The sequence below is a fragment of the Cupressus sempervirens genome, chromosome 3 (genome assembly GCF_028749045.1).
Source record: "Cupressus sempervirens isolate cs-2001-9-10 chromosome 3, ASM2874904v1, whole genome shotgun sequence".
Lineage (NCBI taxonomy): Eukaryota > Viridiplantae > Streptophyta > Pinopsida > Cupressales > Cupressaceae > Cupressus > Cupressus sempervirens.
Window position 1 is genome coordinate 253,694,691 of NC_143120.1, and position 19,051 is coordinate 253,713,741.

The 19,051-nt window shown below is 38.4% G+C and overlaps 1 protein-coding gene across 2 annotated transcripts in view; it reads right to left on the reverse strand.

The window, feature by feature from the left end:
• GYRA (DNA GYRASE A) overlaps positions 1-19,051 on the reverse strand; it is a 256,897-nt gene that overhangs the window by 61,617 nt on the left and 176,229 nt on the right. For both annotated transcript variants that reach the window (XR_016362072.1, XM_089819315.1), the window contains exons 18-19: positions 18,431-18,556; positions 18,120-18,277 (exon numbers count right to left, since the gene is read on the reverse strand). Coding sequence is in view for 1 of the 2 variants with exons in the window: in XM_089819315.1 (XP_089675441.1) it covers positions 18,120-18,277; positions 18,431-18,556 (284 nt within the window). In the remaining variant the exon portion in view is untranslated. The remainder of the gene's footprint in view (positions 1-18,119; positions 18,278-18,430; positions 18,557-19,051) is intronic.

A 19,051-nucleotide genomic window follows, 5' to 3' on the forward strand; every position in this document is an offset into this window, starting at 1 on the left:
CCCTTCGGGAAAGTTCTTGTTATATAGCCGACGGTAAATAGTTTGTAGCGGACATGATGTACTTGGCCGACGGATACCTTCGGGAAGGTTCGTCGGAAAGTATTTATAACCCCTTCGGGAAGCATTGTATCATCTTATCATTTCATATGAGAAAAGCATGATGTACTGTTGGTATATACGAATAATAATAGTTCTGCTGTTTGCTGTTTGGTGTTCTTGTCTATTTCCTGTGTGCGTTGCTTAACTAATCCATACGGTAAACATCCTCTTATACAATATATGCTTCATACCTGTACAAAATATATGTATCTTTCACTTGATTTTCCATTCCTTTTTTTATGCAGGACAGATGTCCTGCCATGCAACAGTATGAGATGTAGATTTCTTTGGCACATTTCCACCCAGCCTGCTTAGTACCTGTTGGGATATAGAAAAGCTAGTGTTGGTATGTGTGGTGTTTGTATTGATTCTTCTGCAGACCCTGACTTAAATATCAACACATTGCTGCTATCTTATATAAATCCCTACAGGATTCCTTACCGATGAATCCAGATATTTGCCTCTATTTCAACTTTGTCTCAGTTGCTGCCATCACCCTTTCATATTCCTAGGTGAAGACTCTGAAATTGTATTTGTGACTAATGACATCCAGCTGTGTTCACTAAGCAGGAAATTCATAAAGAACCAGACACTTAAAGTGGGATGAATCAGATGATTAAATATCTTTTAAGTCATGATCTTCCTCTGTTCAAAACGGTGCATTTATACTCATGCCTCTGTATTAATTCAGTCGTATCTTTGAATCCTTTGCAGGAAAATTAAACTTCTTGCTTTAAATGTATTGTTCTTCACAATAATCAGAATATAAGATATGGGAACTGCAAATCATTGATTGGTTGTACAAAAAAAAATTTATCCTGAAGGTGACACTAAATGATGAAATATAGTGTGAAAGAATGTGAAAACGAAATAAAATATGGAAATCCTGATCCATAACAAGTGGGTTCCATCATAATGGACCCACTGAGAGGTTGAGTCAAAACCCTTGCCCCTAGCTCACCCTAGAAAGTGAGAATGCTCTAGACGTGGACTTTAGTACCTTAAAGAGCAAGTCCCCATTTTCGGCACCCATTACACAACAGAATTAAGGAAAGAAAAATCCAAAAGAAATGACATTGGAAGAACCAGTTAGATTAGACAAACAGACAAGACATGCAAAGGAGGAAAATATGATTCAACTAAAAGGAGTCACAAGAATCAGGAAATAGATGCCTTGGCAAGGAGAAGATTCACTACAATGAGATCATATCAAATAATGAGAACAACAACCAAGCTGACAATAAATCCAATCAGTTAATTGAGGAATCACTTATTGTGTACAAGTAAACAATTGTGAGAAAGAGGGGTGGAAATAAAGCTTCCCCATCTAATATGAAAAAACATTACCTTTTTTAAGTGTGAGGTAAATAAGATGGACGAGTCATTCTCACTAGTGGTACTACTGACTGTTAGTTTTAGAAGCTTGGATAGATGTTCATCCATTTGCCGGATTTAGTAAATATTTGATTTCTATTAACTTTTTGGGAGTGCTGACATTTATTTATTAATTAATTGATCTCTTCTAGAAACACCTACAAACTAATTGGTTAGGGCTTGTTAGGGTGTTACTATACTCCGCCATTTATTAAGCATAAATCTTGGCCATTGGTTTTCCAACAAGAATTGTATAAAAGGGGTCAGTGAGCATTTGGAGTACAAGTTTCGAAAGCATTTGTAGTGATAGCAAATGAATTTGCAATGTTAGCAAATAATCTTGCAGTGTTAGCAAGGGTGCAATGTTAGTCTTGGGAACAACAAACGTGGAATCTCAATAGGAGGTATTGACAAATGGGTGACCTCCCCAAGAAGTCCCAATGCCTCACCTCTATGAGCATCACATAGATCCAATGAGTGCTGATAGTTTCATTTATTCTCATGACAAATGAGTTTGTGCAAACCACTACTGATGATACATGGGTCAATTAGTTTGACTCAAAAACTACACAGTTCAATCCTGATAGCAATATCATAAATTGACTTTCTATGGAAAACTCTCCTACTTATGAATTGATGAGCTTAAGGGGCTTTCTAATGAATGGTTCATAAGGCATAACACTTGGTGAAGGTTTTGCAAATGGGGTTGCAATAAAAGTGGGTTTAACCATGGAGGAAACTTTGTAACTAAGCACACTCAACTTGGAGTAGTATTGGGATAGGTTGCTTATTGTGAAGTCTCAGTGTCTCACCTAGATTCAATTAGTGCTAAGTGTCATATTTATTCTCCTAACAAATGGGCTCGTGTGAACAACTACTCATGAAACATGGATTAATTAGTTTAACTCAAAAACTACATAGTTCAATCCTGATAGCAATATCGCATTTTGACTTGTCAAAAAATATCTCCTACTTATGAATTGATGAGCTTAAGGGGCTTTCTATTGAATGGTTCATAAGGCACAACACTCGGTGAAGGTTCTGCAAATAGGGTTGCAAGCAAAGTAGGTTTAACTAGGGAGGAAACTTCATAGTTAAGCACACTCGAATAAGATAAGCATTGGGATGGGTGACCTCTTAAGAAGTCTTGATGTTTCACCTCTATGACCATGGCCTAGATCCAACGAGTGCGAAGTGATATGTTCATTCTCATGTGACATGGGTTTGTGTGAACAACCACTCATCAAATATGGGTCAATGCATTTGACTCAAAAACTACAAAATCAAGTCATGATAGCAATATCATAATTTGACTTGTTCTAAAAAAAATCTACTACTTATACATTGATGAGCCCAAGGGACTTTGTAATGAATAGTTCATAAAGCACAACACTTGGTACAGCTTTTGCAAATGGGTTCGCAAGCAGAGTGAGTTTAACCATGGAGGAAACTTTGTCGTCAACCACGCTCAAGCTAGAGTAGTACTCTGATGGGTGACCTCCTGAGAAGTCTCTATACCTCCCTCTATGAGCATCACCTAGATCCAATATGTTAAGTGTTCCATTTATTCTAACGAGAAATGGATTTGTGTGAACAACCCCTGATGAAATATGGATCAATGAGCTTCACTCAAACAGTACACAAGTAAGTCATGTTAGCAATATCACAATTTGACTTGCTTTCGAATAACATCTCCTACATTGTTTAAACATGGAGGAAACTTTGTAGTAAGTGCACTCGAGTTGTAGTATTTGGGATGGGTGACCTCTTGGGAAGTCTTGGTACTTCACCTCTATGAGCATCACCTAGATCCAACGAGCATTAAGTGTTCCATTTATTCCCATGAGAAATGGGTCCGTGTGAACGACCACTAATGAAATATGGGTCAATGACTTTGACACAAAAACTACACAATTGAGTTCTGTTAGCAATATCACAATTGACTTGATGTGCAAAAATATCTCCTACTTATAATTTGATGAACTTAAAGGGCTTTATAATGAATAGTTTGAAAGGTACAACTTTTGGTGAAAGTTTTGTAAATGGGTAACAAACAAAGTGGATTTAACCATGGAGGGTGAAGCACACTCAACTTGTAGTGCTAGGATTGTGTCCTCTCGACAAGTCTCAATGCTTCAACTCTATAAGCATCACCTAGATAGAATGAGCACTAAGTGTTCCATTTATTCTCATGAAAGATGGGTCCATGTGAACCACTACTCATCAAAAATGGATCAATGAGTTTGAGTAGAAAGCAACTATGTTGAATCTTGATAGCAATATCACTATTTCACTTACTATGGAAAAATCACATGCTTATCAATCGATGAGCTCAAGAGGCTTTCTAGTGGGACTTGGTGAAGGTTTTGCAAACGTAGTTGCAAGCATAGTGGGTTTAACCATGGCAAAACTCTCTAGCTAAATGCACTCAAGAAGGAATAATACTAGGTGGGTGACACCAGGAAGTCTTGGTCTTTCACCTCTATGAGCATCACCTAAATCCAATGACTATGAAATGTTTCATTCATTCTCATAAGAGATGGGTTTGTGCGAACCATTATTCATGAAACATGAGAAAATGAGTTTAACTAAAAATTCCACAATTGAATCCCAATAGCAATATCACAATTTCACTTGGTGTCAAAATACGTCTCCTACTTATCAATTAATAGGCTTAAGGGCCTTCTAATGAATGGTTCATAAGGTACAGCACTTGGTGAAGGTTTTGCAAAAAGGGGTGCAAGCACAATGAGTTCAACCATGGAGGAAACTTATTTGAAAAGTGCTCAAGCTAGAGTGGTATTAGGATGGTGACGTCTTAGTTAATTCTAGTGCTTCACCTCTGTAAGCATCACTCTAAAGTGTTCTATTTATTCTCATTGAGATGGGTTCCTCTGAACCACTACTCATGAAATATGGGTCAATGAGATTGACTCAAAAACTATACAGTTGAGTTCAGATCGCAATATCACAATTTGACTAGTGGAAAAATATCTCCTACCTATCAATTACAAGGTTGTGGAAAGGCAGCCTACTTTGTGTTGTGTAATCTTTTTGTTATTTAAATTGTGAAGTTGTAGTAGTGTTATTATTCAATATTTGCTTTTCAGCAATCAAATAATCTATATAAGATAGGAGATTAATAATCACTAACTGTAATAGAAGTTTCACATGGTATCAAAACTAAGTTGAGGGAAGAAAATGTTTAGCATGGGCAAAGCAAAAAATGATTGAGGCCTTATGAAACCTACTTCAATCTCTTCAGCATTATTATTTCCTTTTATCCATTGGGATGGCCTCAACAACTTTAAGAGATTGGGACAAAATTGATGGTGCCTCTAATTTTGGTGTCTGGAAAGCCAAAATTTCTTTATAGTTGGAGGAGAATGTTGTCAAACAATATGTGACCAGTGTTGTAGTTGTACCTACAGATCCAAAACAGCTCACAGCATACAAGAAGGATGATGTCAAGGTGGGGAGGCCAATCTTTGAAGACATCAAGGGAAGTTAGATACAACAAAGAAGATGTGGGGGATTATATTTATTCTATACCACAATACTACCACTAATTGGAAGATGATTCTTCAAGAAAAGCTGAAGAAAACCAAAATGAACAAGGGAGAAGATGTGATAAGCTATCTCACTAGGCTCAAACTTGTCAAGGATGAGTTAGCAGTTGTTCGAGATAAGTCAAATGTTGAGGAGCTAGTACAAAGAGCCCTAAATGGGTTTACTAAACAGTGGGATGTTTTTGTTCAAATTGTTAGTGGACAAGACACCTTAACAAGTTGGGATCGACTATGGAGTGAATTCACTTGGGAAGAGCTAAGACTAAGTCATGTCAATGAAGCCAACTATAAGAGTCAAAAAAATGAGGTTGAATAGGAAAACATTGCTTGGCTAGAAAAAGGAGAGCTAAGGGGTCTAGAAAAAGATCAAACAAACAAATTCAGGGCTTTTCCAAGATCAAGTTCTAGGCCATCGTTGGCACAATCCTAGCAGACACGATCGAGGATGGAGGGTCTGGTGTCAATGTGATTACTGAGGAAACACGGAATAAGTTAGAGAAACATAGACTATGGACACGAACTTTCAACCTAGTGGGAGTAGACAAACACAACATCAAGCAAGTTGGGACTTTAATGGTGCAAAGAGTTATGATTGCCACTCAATTGTTTGTGGTAGACTTTGTAGTGATCCCACTCTGGAAGAAGGGTAATGACACAATCCTCGAGAGAGGGTAGCTCATGGCAGCAACAATGAACCATAATTGGAAACGAAATACTCTATCCATGGAAGGAGAAAGAAAGTTTGCCACTAGTCTCAAAATTCATATGGTAAGCAAGGACATTGCATCATTTTTTAAGTTAGAGTCCGAAGTAGGTATGAATGGCAAAGATGAAGGGAGACCACAAATTGAACCCAACAAGCAAGGTATACTAGAGTTGGAGGGTTCACTGGAGGATGGCCTAGACTCAATGTATGGCCTCTTTCATTGGTAAGTTCAAGAATGTGAATCGTTCCACTGCAACAACGCTTCAGGTGGATGAAGAAGCGAAGCAAGATTTGTTTTCTCTAGCATACACAGACTACATTGATGGGGAAGCTCGAATAAACGAGACACCGGCACACAAATTTGATGGGGAAAACCCAATTCAGAACGAGGACATATAAAAATTTAAAGGGAGTACCTCTTGAGCAAAGTGTGCACCGCATCTCATCGGTACCTGTTGCCATACCACTATAAAAGAGACTGAGGATAAATAAGAACTACATTGCACATGTTAATGAAGAGATAGAATGTATGTTTGGCATGGGTATTATTTTTTGAGTATAGGCAAGTTAATGGGTCTCTCCCATACTTATATCATTGAAGGAGGCAAACCGGGTTTACATACGTATAGATTAAACATGCCTTAATGTAGTTACCACCGAAGACCCCTTTCTAATCACCTTAAATACAGCATCTTGGAAGAGGTGGAAAACCATGAGAACAATTCATTTATGAATGGAATCTCCATCTTGGGTAGACATTTTGCAACCTAGGAGTAACAACCACTGCATGTGAGGCAAAGTCTCTCCTACCTTAAAGGGAAGGATCCCCCTTCTCACTATTGGTTGGATCAACTCAAAGTAAGCAACAAGCTTAGAGATACTTGAAAGGGGTGCTACTGATATTCTTTCATCTTCTTCTCAATGATGTCCAAATGTAAACTCAAAACAACTTTCCCATTAGCATCTTTAACTGATTTTTTATTTTTATTTTCAATCGAAGTGATTAGTGTGTTCCCACACAAACTCAGGTTCTAGAGAAGTCATTAGGAAAGTTTAGATCAAATAAATATTGCTTCTTTTCATTCGAAGCATATCTTCTTGACAAGATGTCTCTATCCTTTGGAGGAATTTTGACATATCTTGACTTGAAGAGTTTGCTGCAACATGAAAGTTCCAAAGAGTGAAAACATCTTCCAATGAGATCAAATCCACAAGGGATTTTGGAATTTGATCAAAAAAGGTGGGTCTATGAGGGATAAGTATCCAAAGTGTGATTTAGATACTTTTTGAACACTACAGAAGGCTAGAGATGGTACAAACAGCTTCTATTTTGGGAAAGAATGACCAAAATCGAGCATTTATCAGGTGGATTGCATATGCACAAAAATACAGCTTTTGACTTGAATAGCTAAGAATGCAAGTTGAGAGAATATAGTGAGTTAACTTAGACAATATGAAACTTCGAAGGCAAAGTTTTGTAGTGTTGCCTCCATTTTGTGATTACAAAATGGACAATAGTCCAAATACAATCAAATATCTATAGTTGAAGAGGATATATTAAAGAGTACAGTCAGGGTGGAGGACAATGTCTATGCATTTAATAGGGTGCCCTTTCACTTTCGGCATGCCCCAACAACATTTCAAAGGATAAATTTCCACATATTTGATAAAATGTCTATCAAAAATTTTTAAGGCTTTCTCAATGGCTAGTCAATTTACAATGTGCATAACACACAATTGGTGCCCCTCAGGGTGTGCATGGAGAGATGCACGAGAATAAGAATGGCACTAAACCTGAAGAAATGCAGGTTCATGGTATCACAAGCAGAATTGTTAGGACATGTTGTGTGCAAGGCAAGATTGAAGACAGAGGCAGACAAGATACAGATAATTGTAGATATGGAAACACCAACAAACATCACAAAGGTGAAACCTTTCTTGGGGTAGAAGCTTTATCAAAAAATTGCTATCGTACCCGCTAGACAAGCTTTAAAGGAAAGGAGTGTCGTATAGTTAGGTGATGGCGTCAGAGGAAGCATTTCAAAAGCTGAAGACCCAATTGGTCAATGTGCCAATACTAGACTACCCAAGCTGGGGAAATGAGTTTCATGTGCTTGTGGTTGCATCCAACTTTGCCATTGGAGTCACACTGGCGTAGGTGGGAGAATATGGGTTCAATTGCCTGGTCTACTTTGCCAGTAGGTTGTTGTCTAAGGCGATGTACGCCATTCAAAAATTTCATCACCATTTGTTGGCGATGCCACTCGCCTTCTATGTTGACCATCAGGAACTAATGCATCTTGTAAACAAACCCATAATAAAAGGGAGAGTAAGTAGATGGTATGGGAAGTGTCATTAATTCCCAACCATATCTCCTACATCAAATCCGATAACTAATGGAGGGGTTGAAAGATGATTTTTCAAACTTACATCTCTTTCGTATTGCAATATTACCAGCGTGGTACACAAGTATTGGTGAGTACCTATCCACATCCCAGTTCCCACAGATATGTCACCTCAAGAAAGAAAGAAGTTTTTCCTAAGGAGAGGGATATTTCAATTGATCAATGGATTCTTGTATGGGATGCAACTCGACCAAGTGCTCACAAGGTGTGTCATAGAGGAAGAAGTCTTGACTGTCCTTCGAGATGCACATGAAGGTCAAGTTGGCGAATGCATAGGACTCAATGCCACGACAAGGAAGGTGATACTTGGAGGTCTATGGTGGCCCACGCTATACAACTTCACCCATGAATGGGTCATCACCTATAAGACATGTTACTGGGTCGTAAAAACATTATAATGAGACTTCATGCCTCTAAATTCCTCACAAGCATGGGAGTTATTTGAGATTTGGGGACTAGATGTCATCAAGCCATTAAAGGCTAGCAAAGCGAGATTGTGATACATCACGATGCCAACAGAGTACCTTACCAAGTGGGTGGAGGCATGGGCCCTACCTGACAACTTCACACTAAGTATAGCCAACTTCATTTATCAATAAATTATCACAAGATAGGGAGTCCCAATAGATCTAAGTGACCAAGGGGGCCACTTTGTGAATCATGTCATTCATTTACTCGACAGGGGTTTAAGATCACTCATTCTTTGTCAAGTGCATATTACCCACGAGCAAATGACCAATCAGAAGCGACAGATAAAATATTGTTGTCATCGATTTATAAATCATGCGGAACTAGGAAGAAAAGCTTTCATCAGTACTATGAGCTTACCGCACGACATACAAAGTAACTACCGGAAAAACACCATTTAACCTGATGTATGAGCAAGAACTTGTCATCCCTACAAAATTCAAGGTTCTGAGTCCAAGAATAGTGATTGAGAATAGGCTAGGAGATAAGGAAAACCTTCGAGAACAGTCATATGCCATGAATAAATTGGTTGAGCATCGGATAAGGGTCTAGTACGCGAGTGAGGTAGCCCAACAAAGAAGGAAGGGCACGATAAACATCTTAGGCAAGTATTGTTCATGCTAGGACAACTCATACTAAAACATAATGCAAGGAATGAGATCAAATAGAGAAAATTTAAGGTCGGGTAGATTGATCCATACAACGTAAGACAATTCAGAAAAAATGGGGTGATTAAGTTATCGACACTTAACAAATGAGAGATTTGAGACATGGTAAACAAACCAAAATTGAAACTCTATCATGAAAGGTTAAAGTTGGAGGAAGGGCGACCCAAGCTAGGGGAAGGCATTGCATAAGGTAAACTTGAAGCAAAACTAAATAATAATAATATTTACAAGAATAAAATATAGGGAACTCACCATATGGTGGACATCGTGTGGTGATCATCGATGTCATAGGATGAACATCACAGCGTGGTTACCATATAGCGAACACCATACAACAGACATCATATGGTCGGTTCATGTCTTTGTCACCATACTGTGTATACCTTAACCCGATGGGGGTTGGGCGTACAATCAAAATAAAAAAGAGCCCAACAGGCAATGCAAGCACATAAGATCATACAGGAGATCATACAGCAAGCGACAAAGTTTGAAAACATACAATCAAGAGTAAACAAAGAGCCAAGGCAATGAACATATAAATAGAACTCTATCGCGGGATTAGATTGTAAGCGCATTTGATAAAAGTTTAACATGCACCACGGGCCACTAGAAGTAGAGGAACAAAGGCGAAATCGCAAAGGGAGCACAATTCAAAGGCATTAAACCTAACCAACAACACTGCATACCAAATATTAGGTTTCATCGTTACTTACAGTGGAAGCACCTCTGTACAAAAGAAGTTGCATAGTGCACTAGTGTCATAGAGTATCTAAGCAATAGGACAGCAAGTCATTTGGTATCCAAGCAAGAGGACAAATAGAGAAAGAGCATAGTTGTATAGGGGAGTCCAAATAAAGTAAGGGACTGCAATATATACAAGGAATTATACATAGAGACATCTGCAGGTGAATAGTACGACAGTTAGGAATTGAGTATCATGCAAAGGACTCATAAGATAAGATAAATAAATTTATTAATATCCAACAAAAGACCACCCAAGGGTCTATGGGACTGAGATAATACAAAGAAAAAAACAATAGGCTACAAGGGCACCAAACGGTGTTTGAGAAAGAGCAAACAGGAAAGAAGTCCTTCCTCGGCTGAAAGAAAGAAGTCTAGCACCGAAGGATACGGTCTAGGGTAAGGACCCCAAGTGGCTGCTGAGAGCTGCTAGCAAGGTGACACAAACAAGTACATTTGTTGTGAGGCCTCACTGATCTCGAGTGACTAGCGATGGAGGTGCAGGACGGTTGCTTCACCCCAGACATTGGAGATGAGGGAGAGAAGAAAGTCGTGATGAGTTGAACTGGGGGCACTCTCTGGGGGAATAAGGGTTATACAGTGTACATATTTTATAGGCACAAAACAAGTAACCAAAGGTTAGTTATTGATGGACCCAAGCAAGACGAAATAGAGGCAAAATCTGTTGTCGTCAACATCTAGTAGTTCTTCTGACATGAATAAGACAACAAAGCTTTTAGTTGGACGAAAGATTGATATACAGGGAAGAAGAAGGTGTGACCAAAGGTGCTAGGCCAGTCATCCAAAACGAGAAGGAAGATATAACAACACAGAATGTAGTATTAGAAGCACTAAATGAATTGGAGTGTAGAAAATGGTAGCAACACAAGACACTAATTTGGTGAAGCAAAATATCAAGGAGGCATAAGGGCACTAGGGCATACAAATGTGTATCTTTTGCATCCAAGATTGTTATGGTGTCCTTCACATGCTGGTCGATACCTTTGTTAGATTTACACGTAGTAGCCCTTTGGGTCTCTTAGGTATAATCTCAAGATCTTCACAACAACTGAATACACAAGTGTGTTCGGTAATCATGGTAGGAATAGAAAGAAATTTGATTTAAAGGGGAAGAAAATGGCCCACAACAAGAAAGAACATTTGATCAAACTAGTCTCACTAATGTTCACACCAGAAGATATGGATTCTATAACAAGTGCCTCAAAGAGCCAAGAAATGAAGGAATTGCTCATTACTGAATTATAATGGTAATATCTTATGGAAATTGTGAAGAGTGGGTTATTGGTTCTAGTCGAGCATTGGATATCCTCCTCCCATAGATCTTCCTCATTAATGGTATCAGGAATGGGTTAGTGTGTGATTGGTCATCCTTGCTGACAAAGCATATGTACAAGATCCTTACCCTTCAACACAAAACCTTTTATATGCCACATTATAAGATTGGCATGTTCTTGGATGCTAATGTGAGTGTAAATTTTGCTTGGTGAGATGGAATTGAAGTAAAAGGGTACCTTAGCACCTAGCAAGCCTCTGATATATTATTGGAGACATTTGGATGTTGGTAGTGGGTTTGTTGGTCGAAGGCAAAAGTGCCAAGTAGTTTTAGAATCAGAGTCAAAGGGAGACATTAATAGTGGTTGGGAGGAGAGCAATGAGAGATCCAAGTAGTTAGGTGAAAACTAGGTGGTAGAGATAGAGATGGTGGATTCAACGGCCACATCCACACTTATTGGGATTAGAGTTGGTAGTGGAGTTAGAGTTGGAGTCGGTAGTGGCCCAGTTTCTTTTGCTCCATCACTGCTCCTAGAGGCCCACTTGATTCCTTCTTCAATGACGACCACTACTGGAGTGATGACCATGTTTCCCATGCAGCATCGAGCCAATGCCAGCATCTGAGCAACTGCCAGCGGTGGCAAAGTCAATAGGGGCATTTGGAGGTATAGAGTCAGTGGTACCAATGGCGAGATGGTTAGAGATTTGTCGCAAAGGGATTTGGGGGTGGATACTGTGTTAGAGCATGTTGGTGAGCATTTGGCCATGGTGAGTGTGGTAACTACATCAAAGTCAAACATGGATAGATGCCTCAATCAATTCCAGCTCGTTCCCATCAAGACCTGTAGGCCTACTATATTGTCGCCTCCACCCACTGACGTGGTAGATTTGGATGTTGAATATTTGCCCAAAAGAGAGCTTGAGCTTTAGAAGGTTATTGGTGTAGTGGATGGAAAGGCAAGCATTATGGATGGGGGAGACACTACTCCCACGCATAGCTCTGCTAGAGGAGGCTTAGGGAGAGTATGATAACTAGACCTCAACTAAACATGATGACAGGTGCTTGGAGGATAGCGGGCTATGCACTCATGAGGGAACAAACCAACACATAGAGGATGACCTAGCATTTGTTAGTAGAGGGTATCAAATGAAGTTTAGCAGCCGTTTCAAATCTCAGGGGTGTCCTAGCACTAAGACACTTGAGATGCTGGAGGATTGAAGTATGCATGAGCCCATAAGAGAGTCACACCCAATCCTCCTTATGAACAGTTGAGAAAATCCTTAAATAGGGGTATTACCAGTGGAGGCAGACTCAACATGTGACCTCAAGGGTTGAAGCCCAACGTTTGGTCATAATCACAACTTGGGAGGAGCTAGCCAGACGGTTACAAGAGGTAGAGGATGTGTTGGGGCAATCCAGAGATCTTGTACAAAGAGAGGCCAAATTGGCAAAGCGAGAGGCTTGGTGGTAGAGAGAACCAAGAGAGTGTCGCTAAAGGCCCCTCTTGCCACAACTATGGAGTTGGTAGATAAAAAGGACAAGGAGATTTTGTTAGCAACATTTATTGTAAAGAGCCCTATTGGCTCTAACTCAAACTATACTAAAGAAATTATGTTTTTTGTTTTTGGAACTTTTGGCAATTTTTGTGTTTTTGAAATATCCATTTTTATTAAAAAAATTCTGAGAAATTTGACATGACTAAAATGCAAAAAAATGAAATTAGAACTCATCCTTGCCAGCAATTTCATCAAATTTATAGGCATAGTTTGCTAATGCAGGAAACATTATTATATATATAAATATGTATCTAAATTTTATTTCAAAAATCTAGAACCTAGATATGTAGTGACTGCAGCCTTGATTCTCCTAACCAGTCACACTAGTGAAATTACGAGACTCCACACACAACAGATACAAGGCAATGATAGTTGGCACCAAAACACATCAAAACGTGCCCATCAACTTGTAGACCTTGCTCTAAACAAGCCCCCTTGTCCTCTGATATGAATCGTCTCCCCTAGGCATGTCATGCAAAACCGCCAATACTTTCATATCATTTCCACTACAAACCCTTGCCACACTTCACCTTCAAAAACAAACAACTAATGCAAATAATCATGATGATCGATTTTGTTTTTAGCAAGATATTATAATAATTAATCAAAAGGCTTCACCAATATACAAATGGCTAGGAACTTGCTCATCACACTTTTCACTTGAAACACAACTTGCTTTACACTTAGGCATGGTTTTAAATTTTAATAATCATTCAATAATCCCCTCTAGGCAGCATATTCCACTTTAAATTAATTTCAACTTAGGGTATAATGTTAGTTATCTAAGTACAACCTTAAATAAATAACATCAATTATAATTTTAGCTCACAATAGCCCATAATTTCATCAAGCAATCCACTCAAATCCAAGAGCAGCACTGATCAAGTACAACACCCAAGTGCCATACCAAAAATGGAGACTAGTCAAAACTAACTATCTATAAATAGTAAGTCAACCACCTAAGACCCTTAAATCAAGTTGTTAACACATGAGGGTCGCAGTGATGAGTCGATACCACCACATCCCTGACACCCACTAAAAACGGGCAGTACAAATATGGTGAAACTGGTTGGGTAGTGTCAAATGCTAACTAAGAGTAATCTGAAATATCGGACAAGGGTGTTCAAGCTCGAGGAGCAGTTGGCAGCTTCTACAACACCGACTCATTCTTAAGAGCCCTTTGTTATGGTTTTCTTGTATATAAGGTTGTGTCAAAAATTTTGTTTTGTGTCATCTAGACATGACTCTGTTTGTGGGGGAGGGATGCAATGATGTTGATGGTCGAACTAGTTGTTAACAAGTAATTTGTTTGTTGAAATGGGTAGGCAATTTGGGTAGTTGATTGGTCACAATAGTATGTAATTGAAACCCTTTGGCACTTTATATTCTATATACCTGTATATGATCATCATCATTGGTAGTTTGAACATATGAACATAAGCTTTTCTTGAGTTTAATAAAGTTGGCAAGTTCTCTGCTATTGTGTTGTGTTGCATTATATTACATTAACTAGTTGTTAACAAGTGATTTGTTTGTTGAAAGGGGTAGGCAATTCGTGTCGTTGGTTGGTCACAACGGTTCGTAGTTGAAACCCTTGGGCACCTTATATTCTATATACAATTATATAATCATCATGACTGGGAGTTTGAACATATGAACATAAGCTTTTCTTGAGATTAATAAAGAAGTTGGCAAGTTCTTTTCTCTTGTGTCATGTTGCATTATATTACATTCCTTACTAATTTTGCTTGTGGTAAACTTCTTGCTCGAAGTGGTAAACATTCATTAATTTTTATTACTTACGTTTCATATGTTAAGTTGCTAATCTCTTATGTGATGGCAGATATCAATAGTCTTTCCACTCTTATGTAAGTAATTTGGAAAAAACTTATTCATTTCTTAGCATCTTGGTGTGAATGTGCTTTAATCACTTAGCTTTCTAAATATCGAGGTTTGTTATCCATATTCTCTCATCATTGCATTTATTTTGTTGAAACCCCATTCTAATCATTATCTGCTATGAAATCCTATTTGATATTCATATGCCTATAATTGGCGTTTCTTTTGTTCATCTTGTTTTTGTTTTATGTTTTTTCCTTTATGTACATTCAGGTTAAAAATACACAAAAATATTAAAAATCCACACATCGTAGGAGGGAGCTGCCCCTCTCAAATGTAAAGGAACATTGTAACAAAATCGGTATTTGATCACAGTGTCTCCGATTGTTCACACAATTGTTACTGCTCATAGGGCGAACAAGGTCATTTTGAAAAAAGCATTCACAATAAGAAACATGTTTACCAATAGAACCAAACCATGCACAAATTTTCCAATTTGCAACACCTTTTTGATGAAAACTGCAGTTAATATATGGAACATAGGGCAAAAGCCTCAGCTTTCATCAATATCGTTTTCCAATATGCAAATTTCAAATCCACTCAAACACAATTACACAAAATTGGCATTTTTTTAACAAAGCTTTACTAAGTCAAAGCACAAGCAATAAGGAAATCATGTCTTTGCAAGGCAAGATCATTACTTTAACTATTGGGTGACCTAACATTGCGTTTGTTGACCCAAATCAGGTCTAAAGAAATCATCACAAACAAGTTACCATATCTTAGGATTCCCCAGGTATACACACCTTGGATGAACATCAAAGTCCCTATTGACAAGAAAATCATTGTTAGATTTAGACACCTGTGGAGTTGTATGGAGGTCAACGCCCAAAACTCCGCCTCAAATCCTGAGTCTGGAAGGTGGATCACAGTTGGCATTAGCCCCAAAAGTCATCATATTCAGTTCACTCCCTACACAAGAGTTTATCCATCTAGTTGGTATCATTGCCAATTTTGCTCCTCAGTTTCTCAAAGTAGAGGGTTCTGTGAAGGAAAAAGGAGGTCATTGTTGGCAACAACCCCCCATATGTCCAATCACGCTTCAAGGAGTGAGTTATAAGTTCAGACCACTGGGTATAGCTTAACAGTTGTTCCATGTACTCATGTTCCTGTCCTAATTTACAGATCAAAATCAGATATATATCTATAAGCGGTTGATAATGTGACAATTGTGTCCGTTAGTTCTACTCTAAAACTGTGTTCATCATGAAAGTCATCACTTTGAATTGTAGTGTGCAAAACCAAAACAATTTTCTGGGACTGTGATGCAACGAGAATCTGAGGGTACCCCTACTACAGGTAATCTGAATCCCTACAAATAACCACACAGCGGAAACACAACAACAATGCAAGATCTGATACCAAATGTAACTCTTTATTCATTTATAACAATTGTTTACATGCAATATGCCCGGCTGTAAAGCCTTATGGGTTAAGGCCAAATACAATAGCAATTACAAAAACAGTTCTGCAAGATCCCTCAAGATCCAATCCCATGACTAGCCAGTCCAAATCCACACTCTGGTAGAAACCTCCAAAGAAGATCTCAACTTGTGCTCGCAAGCCCACCAAGCAATCTCCTTGTTTTCCAAGCCTCAGCTACTACCCCTTCTCAAAGTTTGCTTTTCTACCACATCCACTTCTCCAAGCTAGATGAAATGACTAAAGACTCCACAAGACCTCTTACTTCTACCCAACTAAGCCACAAGTCGGCCTAGTATGTTACAAATTAAATAAACCCTTGCATTAAATGCACATTTAAGCCACAAGTCGGCTTACAACAAAAATTAAATACAACCAAATTAAATGCCAAGGTCGGCTCACACTAGAAACTAAACACAAACAACGAGGGTAAAGCTGGAACCAAGACATGACCAAGCATCAAAAACCACTTCCAAGTATCAGCAACTATCAAGTTCACTCAACACATGAAGGAACACTCGGTTAACACGGCAAGGTACTACTCGGTTAACACTGCAACTCGGTTAACACGACAAGTTATGACTCAATTAACGTTGCAGCTCGGTTAACAAGACAAGTTACGACTCGGTTAATATTGCATGTTAATACTCAGTTAACACTGCATCCAAACTACTCGGTAATAATCGAGCCACACATCTTTCTTTGACTGAGTAATACTTCAAGAACCCTCCAATGCAACTAAGCCTCCTCCCATGAACTACAAAGTAGCCACCAAGCAAACCCAAGATGCTCCTACATCAAACTGGCTAGCGCAGAGAGGAAGGAAGAAACAGGGACATAAGAATTTCATACCTTCTCTGAATGGATCAGTGTATTTCTGATGGGAAATGACAAAGCAGACCAAAGTATGAAGGCTATGGCCACCTCTGTGAACTCCAACCTCTCTTTGTTCAAGGGCACCTCACAACTTGTGTAGTGCAATATCACTAAAACACAGTCATATCTACATGGAGGAACTCAGATCCTACACCAGTCATTCTGCCATACAAGCCTTCTCTACAGCCATCTTCCCCATTTAGATAGAAAATAGACTAGACACCACTTTAAAAAAACTTACAAAGCTGTCTTCAATGACTGAACTGCAAAACAGAAACAGTATGGAATACCTCTATCAATTTGATGGGGAGTCATTGCTATATTCACGCTCTAAATTCTGGGTTCACAAAACCTGCAGATTACTAGACCGAATGAACTTTTAATGATTCTAACCATCTATATTCTTGTTCTATGTCACCATTAATGAAAGATGCATCCTCAAGAAGCCCCTTGTTTCTTCACAAATAAGGACATTTGTAAGCACTACACAATGACCTGTAACCTGCCACACCAATCATGCAATCAGCCTATATGCCTTCTCCTCCACAATGAATACGAGAGGGAGGCATGCTTTGAGGAATACGTACTCACTCTCCAACTCATGACAAATCCAAGAATCTCAAATTGTCTTTAAATGCGTATTAGCCTCAACATGGAATAATAATTTCTAAGGAAAATTATTCTAGAATAGGAAGCATTGTCCAGCTAGTAGACCATGAAAACATCTTGGTTACAAGTCAAATCTGCCATGATCACAAAAAAAGAACTGGTGTGCCCATACCATGACATACTGCACACCTGCAAACCTTTGCACCTAACAAATATTTTTATTTTAAAAATGGAAAAGACTCATCAATGCATAAAACAAAAGGTAGATTTTGATCTTAGATAATTAAAATAATAGGTGGTCGGGCACATTAACAACATGCATAAAATGCAGAATAACCAAAACAATATAAATACTAGTAAGAAAGAGCTGAAAAACTATAAATTAACTAGAGTAAATCCCAAATAAGGTAGTTATTGAAACCCAGAATTGCACCTGAAATATAGTACATGATCATGGGCATGGCATATGACAAATTCTGACATTGAATCATCTTGCCTCAGTTTCCCTAATGACTTTCCAACAGTTCCACGATGTTGTAGGTTGAAAGTATCAGGCTTCATGCGCTTCACATAACCCTTCTTGCTGAGGGCCTTAAAAAAATTTAAGTTCCATAAACATTACAGGTCTGTGATAAGAAAACAAGCTTTGCTAATTTTAATTGCATCATACAAATGTGGGTTCTAACACAGCTTTGGCAAAGGTGCCGCTGGTGTAAAAGCTAAACATGCGGCACATTTACATACCAAAAGCACTTCCTCATTTGGAATAACATCGATTTCATCTAATTCTGCACTTGCTCCCTCCTCTAATACTGATCTTCTAGGTGTCCCAAACTTGTTCTTCAATTCAAGTGCTTCCTTTTCTATAACCTATCAAAAAAGTACACAACAATGCTTCAGAAGGTCAAAAGTACAGCAGATTAATCAGTATACAGTAATTTCCAAGAAAAAAATCAGAGCAAAAGATGAACCTTCAAATATAGTGGAGTTCAAATATAGTGCCTCTAGAGGATACACTTTATAAGTCCAAATCTACAGGTAAATAAAAATGAAAGCATCATCACAAGATTGTATACAAATGAACAGGCACAACAATGTATACAATCTCAATGAACTAAAAGTTTAAAACTTGCCACATTGGACAGTTACATCACAACGTTCATGCATGAAAGCAAATAGAGAGAGACAAAGGCAGAGACAGAGAGAGAAAAGTAAATTTTTTAACTAGCATTTATCAGAAATGCAACAAATATAATGTATGAAATGTAAAATTTGAACTTTAACCAGGAATAAACTTTCACATTGAGACATCCATTCCAAGTTGCTCATGACTCTCTACTACCTTTAATGGATAAGTTGTCGAAC